Source organism: Electrophorus electricus, chromosome 20 (assembly GCF_041902795.1).
Source record: "Electrophorus electricus isolate QZ-2024a chromosome 20, ASM4190279v1, whole genome shotgun sequence".
Taxonomy (NCBI): Eukaryota; Metazoa; Chordata; class Actinopteri; order Gymnotiformes; family Gymnotidae; genus Electrophorus; species Electrophorus electricus.
Genome location: NC_137516.1, coordinates 2850609 through 2869025, shown reverse-complemented (window position 1 = coordinate 2869025; position 18417 = coordinate 2850609). Strand labels below are relative to the sequence as shown.

Here is an 18417-nt window from a genome sequence, read left to right as displayed (position 1 = left end):
GGCTGTAACCAACAAATATAACATTAGTATAATATAACGGTTTAAGGCTGCCAGCATTTGTGAACAAAACTTTGTACGATATTATATACAGATAGTGGCGACAATTCGTCTTTCCTTTTTTTAGGTTTGCACTGATGAATGACAGGAGACTGCGCGATGTGCGTAACTATGATGAAAAAGTTTCAGATGCACATTTTGATGTAGGTCTGCGAGAGCAGGATTCTGTGTTGTGATTGGGTTAACTCGCGGGCTCGTGATGTCCATGCATATATAAACGACGACCTGCGCTCCTGTCATGCACGCGAGAAGAAATTGGTGGGGAGATCGCCCGAGTGGAGGAGCGACGTAGCGCCGTGGCGAGACTGGCTGAACGGTACGAAATCTGTCTGCGTTTCGGGGTCATCGTCTACTGGAGAAGATCGGCACAACTCTGCAACGCGATCACCGTAATACACCGAGAGAGAGGCAAAGAGAATCAGCCCTTTATTATCATTAGAAGACCGTGCATTACTGAGTAGCCCGAGAGATGCCGTTAAGAACCGGACTTTTGCTGCAGGTCGTGCTGATCGCATCAGCATACGAGCTGGATCTGAATGAATCCTATTCGCCGAGAAGAGCACGCTTCTCCGTCAACAGCCCTTGTAAGTAGCATTCTCCGTGGAAAAAAAAAGATCTCTGGTCTCGTTCTCTGCGTGTTGCATTGGTTATGCGTTTGGGCTTCGCTGTTGCAGCCTACACGACAAGAGCTCAAACGTGCGCTGTCGTCTCCCGTAAATTCTCGTTTTTTATTCATCGCATCGTTTTTTACTTTATTGGTGCTTCCTTGCAGCGACGGAGGTTCAGATATAGCCTGCGCTATAGGTTCTAGCAGTGTCGCTGCATCCAACCGGCACAGAGCATCTAACATTGCGTGCCTTTGAGGGTATGGTACTGCACTCGGCTTGCAGCTCCGCGGTGACGCTCAGCAACTCGCCTCGAGCCATGCACGGATTCTGAGTCGGTGAATTAATCTTTCTGACGGTTGTAATCAAGGCGTGAATGCACGAGTTTCTGGGGTTTCTTTTTTTTCTTGTCGCTGCCTTATCGACGCTTTTAGGTACTTCTGAAGGACTTCCCATTGGACAGCGCAGATTTGTCAATGAGAGCATTGAAACCATCAATGAGTCGGCGCGTGACACATCTGAGTGTTTCTCCTGCCACTACGCAGGCTGACCGTGTCACGTTTACGACAATTAACCTCTATATATATATATATATATATATATATATATATATATATATATATATGGATTATGTCAGTTCATACAAATAATTAGGCAAATAAAGATCTGTTAGGCATCTGTTAGCATCATTTAGCCCACTTTCTGCACACATTATTTCCTTTAGCCTTCGCCGTTTCAAACAGTTTCGTAAACTATTCATTGGATGACTCCAGAAGTGATACCAAGCACAAACCTCTCTTAGCTAATTACACTCCATGTAAAACGGATGCCGACCAAGTTCGTTGCACACGGGGTATCCTTATAGGACCTTGTGCATAAAGGGTCCTATTAGTGCGATACGACGTTATTATGCTTGTACGATGGACGGAACAGCGGCACGGTCTTCTGGCAGCGGAGGATGTGCGCTGTCGTAGCTCGGTGTTGAGGGATATGGGGGTTTCTCCGCAATTCATTCCTCTTCATTCATTCCTTTCGAGGCTTTCTGCGTGATTATGGTGTAATGTCGGACCAAGTGCCACGGTGTCTCCGTGTGGGTCCTGCGATAGGAAAACGAGGCCAGGACGCTTATTAAACCTGTTTCGCCTCGCGCTCTTTAATGAGTGCGCGCGGGGTTAAATTACCTCGCAGCCAGAATTGAAACTGTAGGTCACAGGAACAACTGCAATCGATAACCCAAACGCTTGCTTAAAAAATAGCCCTAACCGCAAGGGCTAATCTTTTTAAGGTGCTAGAGCCACCGACTTCACACACCAGCTCACATGCATAAACTGAGGATTACTTATCACGTGAACTCCCTAAAAAGTTTTCTGCCTACTTTAATCTCCAAAAGCATATTAAGTAGAGAAAGTAATTAATATGCACTGAGGACAGCCTGTCCAAGTGTTGAATAAAGTGGATCTGTGTGTGGTATGGGACATTCAGTTCTGCTCTGTCTCTGGTCAGGGGACGTGAAAACCTTTGTAAAGCTCCACTTGGTATTTGCATAACTTCCTGTTGTACTTTGTTGCCAGGGAGACATCTCCTGACTCAGTGCTTTAGAGACAAAGAGACAGTGGAGCTACAGTAAGAAGTCAGAATTAAAATAGAGAAAACGTACTGTAACGTAAACATACGCAGGCGAAACAAACAAACATACAACAACTGCAACAACAAACGCACAGCAGCTCAGTCACACTGTGGGGTTTTTAAATACAGAATGACGTCCATTCTGAGAAATGTACATATCTTCAAAGAGTCTGTGAGGACCAGAATGCAAAAAAAGTGCATTTTCTTAAAAATGCATATCACTTTCATCTGGTAATATATGGTTTTGTCATTATAGGTTTTGATACCATATCAATATTCAGTGTAAAGCAATACAGAATGATGTCATCACTACAGACTAGTGTAAACTTCTGACACTGCAGGCCAGTGGGTTCAATTTAGAGTCATGAACTGTGCTTGATGAAATCTGAACAGGTAACTATGAATGTGCAGAATATCAATTATTCATTCCAACAGTTCATCTTATTAGTTTGTGTGGGAAAACTGTAACATCACCTGTCGAGTCAAGCACTGTATACAATGAATGAATAACATGCACTATTGAGTTTGTAATGTCTTTGCCAAGTAGAGAGAGAGAAAGGGAAAGGGGGAGAGAGAGAGAGAGAGAGAGAGAGAGAGAGAGAGAGAGATAGAGCAAAGACAAGAAGGTTCATTGTCTATTGATTTTTCTTCTAAGAGCTCAAATTAGCCTTGACCTGTCAAAACACATCGGGGCACCCACACACATTATGTGAGAGAGCGCCCAGTTTTATTCATGTTTCATTAGTCACAATCCGCCCAACCACTCAGCTTATCTCACATTATCATACAATATGAGCTTTATGAAGGTATCAAACTCATATTTCAAAGCTCTTCTGGGTCATTCAAAGTGTCTGCATGGAGCGCTTCTTCTGTGTGGCCCAACTTGGCCATTACACAATTTTCCCCTGTAAGGTTACTCATGGCAGCCACGATGATGTCTGGTGATTCAATGATTCAAACAAAGCACTCGGTAAGGCAGTTCCTCAGTGCCAACTTTACACACCGTCCGTTCCACATACCGCAAGTGTTCAGACATCTGTAGAGTCACTTAGCCCACGTCAATGAAATTCATGTTACTGGTAATGCTGGAGTCACAGGTTCTTGTACACTGTCACAGTTAAGTCCATTATTAAGTCCATTATTCAGCCATCATCGTATTCAGGGATAGAAATGGCCCAGGGACCTGGTTTACAGGTCGGCTAGACAAAGGCTAACGTGTCCATCAGTGTCCATCGGTGTCCATCAGTATTAGACAGTGTCCTTCAGCATCCTATCAGCATCCCTCAGTGTCCCTCAGTGTCCCTCAGCATCCATCAGTGTCCCTCAGCATCCATCAGTGTCCATCAGTGTCCCTCAGCATCCCTCAGTGTCCCTCAGCGTCCTATCAGTGTCCATCAGTGTCCCTCAGCGTCCTATCAGTGTCCCTCAGCATCCATTAGTGTCCATCAGTGTCCCTCAGCATCCATCAGTGTCCCTCAGCATCCATCAGTGTCCATCAGTGTCCCTCAGCATCCATCAGTGTCCATCAGTGTCCCTCAGCATCCATCAGTGTCCATCAGTGTCCCTCAGCATCCATCAGTGTCCCTCAGCGTCCTATCAGCGTCCATCAGTGTCCCTCAGCATCCATCAGTGTCCCTCAGCATCCATCAGTGTCCCTCAGCGTCCTATCAGTGTCCATCAGTGTCCCTCAGCATCCATCAGCGTCCCTCAGCGTCCTATCAGCGTCCATCAGTGTCCCTCAGCGTCCATCAGTGTCCCTCAGTGTCCCTCAGCGTCCTATCAGTGTCCCTCAGCATCCATCAGTGTCCATCAGCGTCCTATCAGCATCCATCAGTGTCCCTCAGCATCCATCAGTGTCCATCAGTGTCCCTCAGCATCCATCAGTGTCCATCAGTGTCCCTCAGCATCCATCAGCGTCCCTCAGCGTCCTATCAGCGTCCTATCAGCGTCCATCAGTGTCCCTCAGCATCCATCAGTGTCCCTCAGCATCCATCAGCGTCCCTCAGCGTCCTATCAGCGTCCATCAGTGTCCCTCAGCGTCCTATCAGCGTCCATCAGTGTCCCTCAGCGTCCATCAGTGTCCCTCAGTGTCCCTCAGCGTCCTATCAGTGTCCCTCAGCATCCATCAGTGTCCATCAGCGTCCTATCAGCGTCCATCAGTGTCCCTTTAGTGTCCCTCAGTGCCCATCATTGTCCTCCTACTGTTGATTTTATGACCCCTCCTTCCTCCTAGCTCATGCTAAGGCTAACATAATTAACCAAAATAAACCATTCTGCTTAACTATAATGCACTTAGTGCTAAGTTGATATTAGCCAGATAGCTTGTTCCAGTTTTATGTCTCTATAGGATGCCAGGAAATTACTTTTGATTGGTTTTTCAAAACATACCAATGATACCTGGTGTGGCTCAAGACAGAAAAAATGCATACTTGTGCTGTCTTTTCTCCACTGCCTAAACAACACCATAAATGTCCAGAAGAAATGTTAAAATGTTTATCATTAATCAGACAATTCGGTCAAATTCAGACGTTTTTGAGTAGTTTAGCAGTTACAGGAGCCTCCATGATAAATCTGGTCAAATGACAATGCTATCCCTGTAATTAGTTATTAATCTGCTTTAAGGATTAATTCTGGATAAAGTAGGACCATGGCTATTTGACAATTTTTAGTTTCTGTCTGTGTGGCATAATAGGGTTTATTTACTATCTATAATTCATGATTGATAAATATGCACTCACTAAGATAAAACCACAGAGTTGCTCTAGGTTAAAGGTCTGTGATTTTTAAATGAGTTGGACAGACACAAACGCACACCTGTTTGACCCTAAGGCCTTAAATCATTGAGTATTCCATAATGATCATTGAAAAAAATTGGTTCTATGATGGTCTTTTAAATGTAGAATGCATTTGGGGAGGATGTGGTGTTAATTAATTATGGTCACAAAAGGCACTGCTAGCAAAGCTAGCCAAAGTTCCAATCTCGTAGTGTTGACAGATTCTGCCATTCTCCAGTTTTGTCAAGGCTCAAATTCTCAAGAGTCTTCCACGGCAAACATCACCATGGCAAACATCACCATGGCGAATAGCACCACGGCAAATAGCACCACGACAAACATCACCATGGCAAACATCACCATGGTAAATAGCACCATGACAAACATCACCAATGCGAACATCACCATGGCAAATAGCACCACGACAAACAGCACCGCAACAAGCAGAACCAGACAAAAAGCATTGGAGCATTGCATTGATCTCAGTGAGCAAATGCCCTTTATAGTAAGGACTGCGATCCGAGCTCTTGCCCCAGTTTAAGCCTATGGACAATAGGCATTTCGGGACTTTTTGGTTATCTCGGAATCCTGTCTTTTGCCAGCACCATTGACACAGGAACACACTGCCTATTTTCTTTCAGATGCTGAACAATAGGAAGGCTAAAACAACACCAGTTCCTCTTTCACACACACACCTCCCTCTAAAAAAATAAAACTCCCCTTTTCTTCAGTTTTGGCGGGGGGCAGGACACTGACCCATCGCATGATGCAAGTCTGTATAGCGAAGTGTTTATAGTCTTTGGCACTGGAGTGAAGTAGGTGGTTTCGGCACTCTCTCCCGCTGGGCTGATCGTTATTGTCTTGTCATATGTGAGGGTAATGGAAACATTGAGTCTCATGCCAAAAGCGACAGTCAGCAGAACCCAATACTCTGCGGCACATGTCCTCTTCCTCCCTAGCCCTCATCCCACCCGCTCACTCCCAACAGGGGCAAACGCAGGGCACATGATGCCCAAACTGCCTCACAGACCCACAAGGCCTAATGTGGGTATTTTTAGCTCAATGGGTCACAAATGCTGTTCCAAGAACAAGGCAAAAAAAAAAAACAGAAAACAACTGGAATAGTCATAAAAATGCACTGCCAATGGTGGAAATGTAGAGTAATACTTCTAAACTGTGCCAATGTCTTATGTATTTTAGGGTGTCCAGCGGCCAGTCAAGCATTCTGTTATTTGTCATATTAAGTCTGTACAAGAAGGAATTCAGCTTGATATTAGCACTTAATGGAAATTCACATTAGATAATGCAAAATCACAATAAAGCTGCAATAATTCAGGTTGACCCATAGTTCTTTGGACCCACACTGAATGGTATTTAAACATCTCATAAGAAAGCATGGTTATTATGAGAATGTGGTTCTTAGTTACAGATCAACTTAATAATACGGTCTCCTTTTGCTTTCATCTCTATGCATGTTCAGCTATTACCCCTTCATGAACTTTCTTCCATGAACCACTTCCCATGTGTTTTAACTTTATCTGCTCATCTGAAATCTAATCACATACATAGCAACATCTTAGGTGACTTCCACAGCAAAGCTAAACGGAAGACCCATGGAAAGAGTTCCATTTTTACATAAATGGCATCACTGACTGATGCATGGCCAGCCTAACATTTCGGTGATCACATCCTTGGGTGTGCCGGGGGCACCTTTATAAATGGCTGTGTCTTTGTTTCAGCGGATGTGGCACGCTGTTTGAATAGTGCCCTCCAAGTGGGCTGCGGTGCCTTTGCTTGTCTGGAGAACTCTACATGTGACACAGATGGAATGCATGACATCTGCAAGTCCTTTCTCTACAGTGCTGCTAAATTCGACACTCAGGTATGTACACAATTTTACTATGCTTGTTCATCTGATATAGGGATTTAAATCTTGGAGCCAACAATGCCAGAATCTTTGAACAACTGGTAGTGGTAGCATGAATCATGCAGTATTAGCCAAGCTAACCATAATGAATGTCCATAAATTCTTATGTGAAAAACCCAGTGGATAAACAGTAATGGTTTGACTGGAAGTTTACGTGCATTAAGGAGTCTTAACAATCCCCCACACTTCCTCTTCTGTGTGTTTCCAGGGCAAGGCCTTTGTGAAGGAGAGTCTGAAGTGCATTGCCAATGGTATCACCTCCAAGGTCTTTCTTACAGTCCGCCGCTGCTCTACATTCCAGAGGATGATCTCTGAAGTACAGGAAGAGTGCTACAGCAAGCTGAACATCTGCACAGTGGCCAAGTCGAACCCAGAGGCCATCGCTGAGGTGGCACAGCTGCCCAGCCACTTCCCCAACAGGTACAGCTCTTTAGTACTGATCCTTAAACAGGTACAGGTCCTCAGCACCTTCAGTACTGAACCTTACACAGGTACAGGTCCTCAGCACCTTCAGTACTGAACCTTACACAGGTACAGGTCCTCAGCACCTTAAGTACTGAACCTTACACAGGTACAGGTCCTCAGCACCTTCAGTACTGAACCTTACACAGGTACAGGTCCTCAGCACCTTCAGTATTGAACCTTAAACAGGTCCTTAAACCTTAATGGACCTATTCTTCATTTAGTATAGTATTGTGCATATGATTTATCTCTCCATAAAATAGGTTATGTTCCACAAAACACTCATTTCAGATCTTACTGAAGTTAATTTTTGTAGTTTAACAGTGATGTTATTTGAAGAAGTTACCAAAAGAGCTAGTCTGCTGTGATGTTATCCCAACACCATTTCTCTCAGGTTTATGTCTGCAGATTCATAGAAACTGGCCAACTGAAAAAAATCAACACATATTTACAGGTTGGCAGCAAGTTTAGAAAGCCGTGTTTTTCTTGCAACTTCAGAAATATATGAAATCAGCAAAACCGCTCTCACTGTTCATAATTATTTTAAATTCATCATGGGTTCATGCTGTTTAGAATAGATATCAGTGATCCAGCTGTGTCAACGTCAGGCATCCTGAGGAGCACTGCGACGCGAGGACACAAATCTCTTCTGTTCAGTGTCGGCAGGCAGTTCCATTTAGTTTACTGCCCTTGCATCTGTCTGCCTGATGTTGGTAAACTTGCTAACTCACTGTGGCACTAGCACAGCAGGTGCGGGCAGTGGTAGCTCAGTGGGTTAAGGTACTTGACTTGCTATTGGAAGGTTGCTGGTTCAAGTACCACCGTTGGGCCCCTGAGCAATGCCTTTAATTGTAAGTCATTTTGACTAAAAGTATTGGCTTTTATAAGTGTAAACATGCGTTCTGTTTGCCGTGGCAGGTTCTACGGGAAGCTGCTGCAGAGTTTGATGGAGTGCGACGAGGAGACGGTAGACCGGGTGAGGGAGAGTCTGCTCGCCCGGTTAGGCCCCGAGATTGCCTTGCTCTTCCAGCTGCTGCAGAACAAGCCGTGCCCTTCGGCAGCTGTGCCAACTGGGACAGATGTACGCGGTGGGTGGCGGTGGTCCGTCAGCCCCCATGCTCAGAAGAGCCAGCCCAATCTACGCAACAGGGACTCGGCTAATCTCTTCAGCAAGAAACGTAACATCGCCGACAGCTCTTAACCCCATTTGACCGCCGCGTACATGTACCCTATCCCAAAACAACAAAAAAAAAAACACAAACCAAACGTAGTAGTGGTTCGTTCGCCATCAAAATGCACAGGAATACGTTAATTTCATAGAACTGGGAAAAGTCATGCATCCATATGAGATCAGATGGATTGCTATATGTTTATGTTTACCAGTTCCACTTCAGATTAGATTTTTATTCTCAGTCATAAATGGCTGAAATTCAAGGGAAAATTCTGGCTAGTTGACCATGCAAATTTTCTCATTTTTAGAGAATAATCCATGCACAAGTAAAGTCTCTTTTTCAAACTCAACCATGAGAAACATCCCATCATCCCGGTCATTGTGTAAAGTTCTTAGATAGATTAAAAAATATATTATTTTCATGAAAGTATCTAAAGGAAAAAAGAAAATAATACCATAAATAAATATAGATAACCATTTATAACCAATATATCATAATGAGATTACAACAAAGACAAGCGTGTGTATATATATTGGAGCTATTGTTAATGTGAAATAGTTGGCATGTGCTATAAATATGAGAGTGTACTATTTATTTATTAACAGATATTTGACTATTTTTAGCTGTTAACCTTAAATTACCACTAGCCTTTTGTGAGAGCTCACCCACTGGGCGAGAGATATCTTTAAAAATCTTTGTGCAGGAATTCATTAAAAAGACCAAAAAACTGAAATTCACTCCAGATGCCATATCTCATAGACCCTGAGTGCAGTAACATTAGGAGTCAGTGAGCCACGCATAGTTAAAAAACATTATTTACATAATTGATTAGAGATGCAAATTAAGGGACCATGTACTAATTCAAAATCATCTCATATTTTTCTATGGGAAAAAAACCTTTGATTTAATTCCTGGAAATAAGCAGTTTAAAGGAATTTTATGGAAACATTGCTTAACTCCTCTTTAATATTCTCTTCCTCTGCAGCTCTTGCTATACTAGTACAGTAGAGAAACCCAGTTCAGGAAGTTTATCACAATTGAGTGCAATTTTCACATCACATTTTGGAAAACTTATTGGACAGATGAACAACTTGCTCCCTGGTAAATATGACACACAGAGGTGGGTTCAAACACACTGTTTACACAGTGCTGCAAAGCAAAATAAGATGTCTATTTAAGAAAAAGAGCCTTTTGATTTATTCATATTTATTTTCCTACTATGTTATTTAAGTGTTTATTTTATTGTGTTTCTGTGGATGTTCTAATAAGTCAGCTAAAACTAGTTTTGTTCATTCCTTTTATCTTCTTTTTGTAAGTATGGTGACATTGCCGAGTGCCCGTTTTTTTGTTTTGGTTTTGTTTTTTGTGGGGGGGGGGGGAGGCAGCCAAGATTTCTTGGACCTCCCGCTTGCTGATCTTCTCTGAGTTAACTGTACAAGACCCATGTAATGACTCTGTGCTGGCCATAGGGAACACGTTGGTCATTTGAGTCGGGTTACCTTTTCTGCAAGTGTTGTATGGGACCACTAAAAAAAACAAAAAACAAACAAACAACAACAACAAAAAAAACAACCAAAAAAAGCCACAAGAAAAAAGTGTTGCAAACATTGCCACTTTCTGTGTATTTTTGCAGGGTCAACAATAGACTGTTGTTCAGCGTATCTCATCAGCTTTAAAACGTTTGGCCTATGTTAGGGGAAATTGACATCCAGTATTTCCAACCACTGCTGGCTTTACTTCATAAGTAACGCGTGAGCGAGGCAGTTTAGCCATTCTATAGTACACCTACAGTTAGTGTAAACAGTTAAAAACTGGAACAGTCAGTGCTAAGTGTTTTCTGGAGCCATTCTTGACACTATGCAATATACAATGTTTATGAAAGGCCTATTCCTTCCAGAGTGTTTACCCATTGTGAAAGAGTGGAGATCTATTTTTAAGTGCTTCATGAGTAAGTGAAGATAAACTAAGACTGGAAGGCAGTGTGATGGAAATCTTACGCACACCCGAAGATGAGTCCAGGGCCAAGGGCCAAATCCAGGAAAACTGCCAACGAACCACTATGGCCATACTCATTCAATTCAACTGCATGGCTCAAAGAGACCATACCACCACTGACTAAACAGTCAGTGCAGGTCTGTTCTCCGAAACAGCAAATGTCCAGTTAAAAAAATCAAAACAAACTGCTAGTATTTGCTGCCATGGTGGTTATAAAGTTACTCAGATGAACAGAGATGAGTGACCTAGTGGCAGGATGCAGGGTTGATTTGGTCTTAATCCTAAAGGCTAAAGGCTAAAATTCATATTTGTTTAGTCAAATTAACTGTTTTCAGTAAAAACAGTCATGTTGGTCTAAGAAGAAATAACTAAAATTAAAAGTATTTTTATTGGACAAAGATCACCATATTTAGCCCTAACTATATGTATGTGTGTGCATTTATGTGCATACATTTTCTCCAGAGTTAACAGAACCTCTGCGGTGTATTGTATTTGCTGGTCTCTTCAAGGTTAAATTAAATGTCAAAAACAGCCAGGTTTTATGATGAGTTTAGTAGCTTCATAGCTCTTTTTGATCGCTGTGCACTAATGCACTAGGTGGTTCATGTAGATTACCTGGCTCTCACGCCATTTTAAATTCACGTTTCGTGGTGGGAGCCTGCACAACAACTACAATAATGGCAGCCACTGTTAAGGACTTCCTAAGTCTGTTTTTATGTCATTTCAATTTTTAAATATCAAGTAGACTAATGGTTTGTGAGACCAGTACACAGTCTGAAGTGTACACACCCTTACTTCAACTTTAGCTTTACGTTTCATCATATTTTGGTCATTTCAGTAGATCATCATCATCATCATTGTTTTCTTGTGCGGCTTTTTCGGCACCTTTTCATCTTCGTTTTAAATCATAAAGATCAGAAATTCGCTGGAGACTTCCATTATTCCTTTTGTCACACTGGCAGAATGACTGTTTTTCTTAAACCAAATGATGTGCAAATCTAAAACAAACTCACCAAACTATGCAATAATCCCTATAAAGGTTTTATGCTAAAACCCGTATTATCGTGCCCTAATTGAACAGTAAGGGCAAGCTGAGACTTTTAGAGCAAAACAGACCCTCAGCCCCAGACCATTAAAAGCAGTGCAGTCCCCAGTCTCCAGTATTGTTTCACTTTAAACAAAAAGTCTGTCTTAGAAGTTAAATTACATACATACTTTAGAGGCTAAGAGGTGAGATCCAAATCTCAGTGTACGTGTACGTACTAAGAGAGAATAAGATTTCTGTCTTGATATGCACTTTCCATCTCTTAGGACCACTATAAAAGGGCATTGAAACAATTAGAACTTTACCTTACCCAGGTGCAGCTTAAGGTTTCAACAGGACATTGAGCTAATGGAATAGAGAGACCGCTATAGCTGTTGTATACTTGAATAGGCAGGGATGCTATGTGTAAGTTAAGTGTTTTTGAGAGCAAGGATACTTTGCATTATTGTTTAGGGATTAAGGTTGATCTCTGTCTATTAAACACCAAGGAACTTGCTGTACCAACCTGTTGCTGCTAAACCTATTTCTAACCCCTTTGTGTTGTGTTTCATCAATCCTTTCTGAAAGATGGTTCCTTCCTATTCCCCACATTGTGCTCCATTTAAGAGTATTCTGTTGGTAGGAGAAAGTCCTCTAGAGTTAAGAATCATGTCATTATAACATATAACCTTTCTAATATCGATGGCGCCACCTTCTAACCACATTCGTGGAGGTCAGCTCTGCACCAGCGGTGGCACAACTATGTCCAGGAAAACTGCAGTGATTGCAGGTTTTTGCATCAGCCCTGCACAAGAATCAAACACGACATAGCTGATATCTTGTGAGCAGAGATATGGAAAACTTCACAGCTATTTGGAGCCCGCTGTGGCCCTCCCTGTTCCAGTCTTTGTCGTGTTTCGTTTCTCCAGAGGACACTCGCACAACCCTTAATGACATCAAAGGGGTGTCTGGCATTTCTATACACAACCTTTTGTTAGCTTGCATTGCATTTGTGGATGCATCTGTGTTCATGTCTGTTGAAAGCCTAGTGTAGCCTACTAGCTACTTATTGAGCTGAATGTTATCCTGCTAAAGAATTCAATTATAATGGATTTTGTAAACTTTGGAGAATGTATATTTTATCAAAAGTCTTTATTGGTGTCAAGGGGTGCCTAGGGCCCCGATAGGTCACTGTAGTCCTCTGGTCATTGGAACTTGAATAGAGTTGTGTCCTTATTGTAATTTACGATGAAAAAACAAACGACTGACCCTTGTTCTCAAATTTAGCAGTAATATTGCTCCTGTCTCAGACCTGACTTCTAGAAAAGGATGCTCTCAAATTCCTGGAAGATCCAGATTGTAAATCTAATAGGTCCTTTGTCACCACTTGGCATCGGTGATAAAGAACTACAGTGTGACAAAGGTAGATCCATAGCATTTCAAGTAAAATGTATGTAGCTTAATTCAAATGTGGGTCCATATCCAAAGCTTTTATCCGATAAATTGACCATACCTAGATAGCAGGTGCACTACCGTAGGGTTGGTATTCCAACATTCCGATATAGTTTAGCAAAAAACATTTACTCAATCCAGGTCACCGAGGACAGCAAGACTAGACTTAGCCATTAAAATGAACGGTACTTTCTTAAAACTTGAAAATCACTTGTATCTCTTATATTCTTGTTGCATTTCATGATTTTTTATTTCATTTGGATAAGCCTATTATACTGTTTTTCCCTTCCCTTTAGTTTATGATGTTTGTTTTCCCCTGTAGCCAACAACATAAAACCAAAATAGGCAGGTGAATTCAAAGGATTCTTTGTTCTGACGTCCCTAATGTTACGCATGAGTGAACCTTGTGATTGATTTGCACTTTATTATATGCCCAAGTACACATACACTCCCATGTATATGTGTAGGGTTTCTCTGTGCTTACAGGTAAAGAAAGATACAAATGCATCAACTATGTGTCTTTTAATGTATAGAAATAAACTATGATCATATCAGGCATGTGGTGTCTATCTGATTTTGCAACACTTGTCATGCAGTATTAGGGGCTGGTGTTTAGTTTCTCACATAGTTCTTCCATGCAAGCCTGTAGTTAATATCATGACTAAGTATATAGTTCAAATATATATGAGCAGAGAGCTGTAAATAATCTAGCAAATGTTAAAATATATTAAAATGCAAATACATTAATGACTAGTGATTGGAAGGTTGCTGGTTCAAGTCCCACCACTGCCAGGTTATCACTGTTGGGCCCCTGAGCAAGAGCCTTAACTCTCAAGTTGTATTCAGCTCTGAAAACAGACTGGAGTAATGCAATAAATTAAAATATATATATTTTAAAGGTAAAAGAGGTCTCTCATGTACTACACTGACAACATGTATGCTACTTCTGTTAAATAATAGATGTTAATGAACCCAAACACTGTACATTTAATCTTACAGTCGCATGTACAATTTCATGGGGTCACTACCTGTAATGAAGATATCATAGAAGTTAACAGCATTTCTTTGGGGCCACTATTTTATCATCTCTTTTTAAACTCTAATTCACTTTAACTTATTGTTCAGAACACAACACCCTCTTAAAGAGCAACACCAGTTTGTTGCCTTAAAAGAACCCTGCGTCTTAAAAGCATTTCACACCACATACACAAATGGTACACTGATTCACCTCAATATTTTGTAGTCAATAGCTTTTAAAAACCCTGTCCATAAATATCTACAAGTTAAAAGGCAAAATCTACTCAGACCTACTTACTGAAGAATCCTCTGACACATAAACCCAACAAACATCTGGTGGATTCACCAGTCCATCAGCAGTGTCTCCTGTGGCTGTCTCCTGAAACTCTGCTAGGGTTTGCAGTCCGTGGCATTGACTGCTGCAGAGGGACCTGGGCACCCCGGCCTTTGGAAACTTAACTTTCTCGAACTCACTTTGCCAACGCTTCCGAAACTGCAAAGCAACTCCGCTACATTCCATGAAGGGGCCCGAGGAAAGCAAGAAAGGCGAAGAGAGGAGCGTGCTATCTCACACAGTGGGGCGGGAGATCATTTCATGCCAATTTGGACGAGGCCCGAAGGCCTTTCTGCCGATTCCGTGCTTGCTCGCAGCAGAAGGTGATGGCAGTGACCTCGGTTCAACATCGATTCCATCACATCCAGTTTATTCAGTTACTTAACTCACTGTCCTGAGCAGCCTGTTTTGCGAGCTGCGTCTGTTAGCAACGGAACAAAAATCTGGAAAGTCATTACTGAAACTTAGAAACCTAAATTTACAAGCCAACAAATGTTGCTTTCTCCATGCAGTGCAGGAAAGAAGCAGATTATGATCCATCTGAGGTAAGTCATTAAGTGCATTGAAATGAATTCAGAATTGTTTTTGAAAACAAACGTAGGGACATTGCACATTTTCGAGTCAAAAAGCAAACGGTGAGGAACCCCAGAGACATGACACAAGCAGACAGCCACTGCGTACTGTATGTGCTTAATGTCTGCTTACATGCTCTTTCTAATCACGGAGCATCGCCCAGTGACACGGAGACTCAACCAAGCAAAGTGTAGCGTGTCTTACGCTCTTTGCCTTTGTATAGATACTCACTACTGTTCTACAAATTTGTGCAACCTGTTGTCTCAGTGACATACAGCAATGTATATAACAAATGGTCTATAATACATATACAATATACATATATAATATATACATATACAACTGCATTGTATGTAAATACCAAGGATGGGGAGGTCTGCTATAATAGACCTTGTAACCACAGCTAGGTACACACTAGCTAAAAGGAATACTCATAGCTATACTAATCAGACTGGAAAGAACATGGATTTATACTGATCAATAAAGAGTAAGAGGACCATTTTAAATTGCGTGGACCCTAGATGAGTTCAAAGGTCTACAAAAGCTTGTGCTTTCCAGTCTTGGGGCAATAACAACATGCCCTTTCAATCTGAAATAACAGCAAGATATTCCAACAGTGTGAGAGTTCAAGCCAAGGTTGCTTAAGTGTTCACTTATAAGCAGGTGGATTACAACAACTTCAGCAAACGATCCAATAGCATTAAAAGTTCAATCAGTTTGCCACCCCTGAACTTTTAAAAAGTGACACTGATACTCTGCCAAGAGCTTGTGTGTGGTTTTAGGATGTTTTCCAGTGAACTGGTGTCTCGATTCACTTTCAATAGCAGGCTGAAGGGGACAAGCAATTTATGTCACTTTCTAACCTTTCTAACAATCTACAAGGTTTTCTATGTCAAATTTAGGAAGCATCGTACTTTAAATAAACCATCAATACTGGAGGGACAGTGCCTACCACTGAGAGGGATTGGACAGTCTACAGAAATAGAAAAAGCGATAAATAAAAAGAAATCAGTTGCAAATTTAGCAGCGCACTGTCATATCTAATCAACAATGTGCTTCATGCCTTACACACGATGCATTTTTTTGTTTACCATTGCAAAGCCATACAGTTCCACAAGGGAATTTGAGGGAAATCTCTGTTTTTTGTTTTGTTTTGGGGTTTTTTCAAAATAAAAGAAACCAAAAGACCAAATAACTGAATTGTTGCGTGAATGAGAGGGTTGCAGCACAGGCCCAAGTACAATCTGAGATTGAAACTCAGCCCAGGTCTCCATCAGTGATTCTCATAGCCCTTTTACTGCTGTTGGAGGCTGAGAAAGCCTTTTGGCCCAAGGCTTCCCAAATCTAATATGACAGCTCCCTTACAGTACAGAGCCCATCTGTAGTCCTGCGTACTTATTGAACTCAACCCCAAGAATATCACACGCACAAACACACTGTGATCTGTGTCCATCTTGGCATGTCTCCACAAATGAAGCCATTTAACACAGGAAGAACAGCCAGTATATTATTTTGGGCTTTTTTCCCCACTAAATCCGGTGAAATGATGTAACGGACTGGGCCCATAAGTACACTACAAAAGCCTGAAAATGCTGGCCAGAGTTCACAACAATCCCTCTCCTTCAACAAGCATGACTCTGTCTACAGGCGTGGATGAGTCCATGATGAGGCACATCCATGGGATATAATAATTTTATGCAGTATTCATGTATAGTCTTCATGTGGAAAAACAGACAGACATAGACAGGGCTAATAGTACCGAATGGTAAAGAAAAAAATGGGTTTAAAAAATTAAAAATAGACTTTTAACATACTGTTAATATGAACAGTTAAATCATAAAAAGATCATTTCAAAAAAGCCAGAAGGAACAGAATACAGACAACAGTAAATGCCATATGACTCAATGTACACCATTTAGTACTTCCAAAAATCGAAGCTTTGTACAGTTAGGCTTACAAATAGAATATTTATATATGACAGTACTGGCACACATCTCGACAACTAATAAAAACCCCATAAGCAAATGAATAAAGCGCATAACCTGGAGAGCAGTGATCTATCTTTCACATTTCTTCTTTTCTGTCCTTTGACCCACACTGCCTGTTCACATACGTTGTTCAAAACATGTATAACAGCATTCTAAGATGGCTGGTAGCTTCTCTGAAGACAGGAGGCTCACTATAAGACAAGAAGACAGGAGGCTCACTATAAGACAAGAAGATGTTGATTCATCAACAGTTTCATAATAAAAATGTAATGCATAATAAAGTACAATTATTCTCAGACAATTCAAGCACAGTCACCTAAAAAATGCTGATATGTTTTTTTTAAAAGAAAGGAGGTATGTACTATAAAAAGAGGTGCCTGTTAATTAAGATCCTTAAGACAAAACAAGCGGTCACATTTTTCCTAGAGGTTTTACGTTTATATATTCACATACTGTCTTTCTGTTGTTTGTTCTTGCTTTGGTAAATGCAGTCAGAAGTGCCATAGTGTCATTTTTGCACCCTACATGCATGCACGAACACACACGCGCGCACGCACACACACGCACACACACGCACGCACACACACACGCACACGCACGCACACACACACGCACACGCACGCACACACACGCACACACACACACGCACGCACACACACGCACACACACACGCACACAATGCCATGTGAGTGCATGACTAGCCAGCTCAGCAGCAGGCTGAAGCCAGCCGCAGGGGCACACAGAGAGGAACAGTATAGGGAGATAATGTCCTGCTATCTGATAGATATCTGGCATCTTGCTGAAACTGGAGAGAGGGCTTTCTCAAGCTTCCTCTTATCTTCGGAATTGCTTCTTTTCAACACATTATACTCTCGCTAATACTTTTAAGCATCCCAGCTCTGCTTAAACCCATCACAATGTAGCACTCTTAATCCGCAAAGTTAACTTGAGCGATAGATTATGAGGTCATGCCAGTATTCGCTGGTTCTTTCTACGGGGCCAAAAAGGGCAGTAGGAATGCAGGACAATCGGGGACTCCCCATCGCATCCACACTTCTCATGAATAGCGTGTGTTACGGTGGCGTGCTACCACAGCGCGTCGGAAGGAAAGTGTCAGCAAAGACGTTCGGACGTGTATGCATTCTTCGTATGCTTTCCCAGGTTTTGTCATCTCTAAGCGCTCTCTAAACAAGGAGCCTCTGACAGCATAACCAGAGAGTAGCCAGCGCCTCGGCCATGATGGTGAAGTCGGCGTGGTGAGGCAAAGAGAAGGCTGAAATGCGCCCTGCTTTACTAACCTCCAGTACCCGAAATTCACAATCACAAATTTCAGAAGAAATGGTGCAAAAGGTGGGGAGGTTTGCCACGGGTGCCGCATTTGGGATTCATACCAGTTGGATGGTATCAAATC

The 18417-nt window shown here is 41.9% G+C and overlaps 1 protein-coding gene across 1 annotated transcript; it reads left to right on the top strand.

Moving 5' to 3' along the window:
• The first annotated feature begins 257 nt into the window (after positions 1 to 257).
• On the top strand, positions 258 to 13650 carry stc1 (stanniocalcin 1). The gene is made up of 4 exons (XM_027011260.3): positions 258 to 641; positions 6802 to 6944; positions 7198 to 7409; positions 8370 to 13650. Exons 1-4 carry the CDS (start codon positions 527 to 529, stop codon positions 8650 to 8652), a joined length of 753 nt encoding a protein of 250 aa, XP_026867061.1. The 5' UTR covers positions 258 to 526; the 3' UTR covers positions 8653 to 13650.
• Positions 13651 to 18417: the final 4767 nt, after the last annotated feature.

Coding starts and splice junctions, on each gene's coding strand:
- stc1 (XM_027011260.3), top strand. CDS start 527: ATGCCGTTAAGAACCGGACTTTTGCTGCAGGTCGTGCTGATCGCATCA. Junction 642..6,801: donor CTTCTCCGTCAACAGCCCTT/GTAAGTAGCATT, acceptor TCTTTGTTTCAG/CGGATGTGGCACGCTGTTTG. Junction 7,410..8,369: donor CCCAGCCACTTCCCCAACAG/GTACAGCTCTTT, acceptor TTGCCGTGGCAG/GTTCTACGGGAAGCTGCTGC.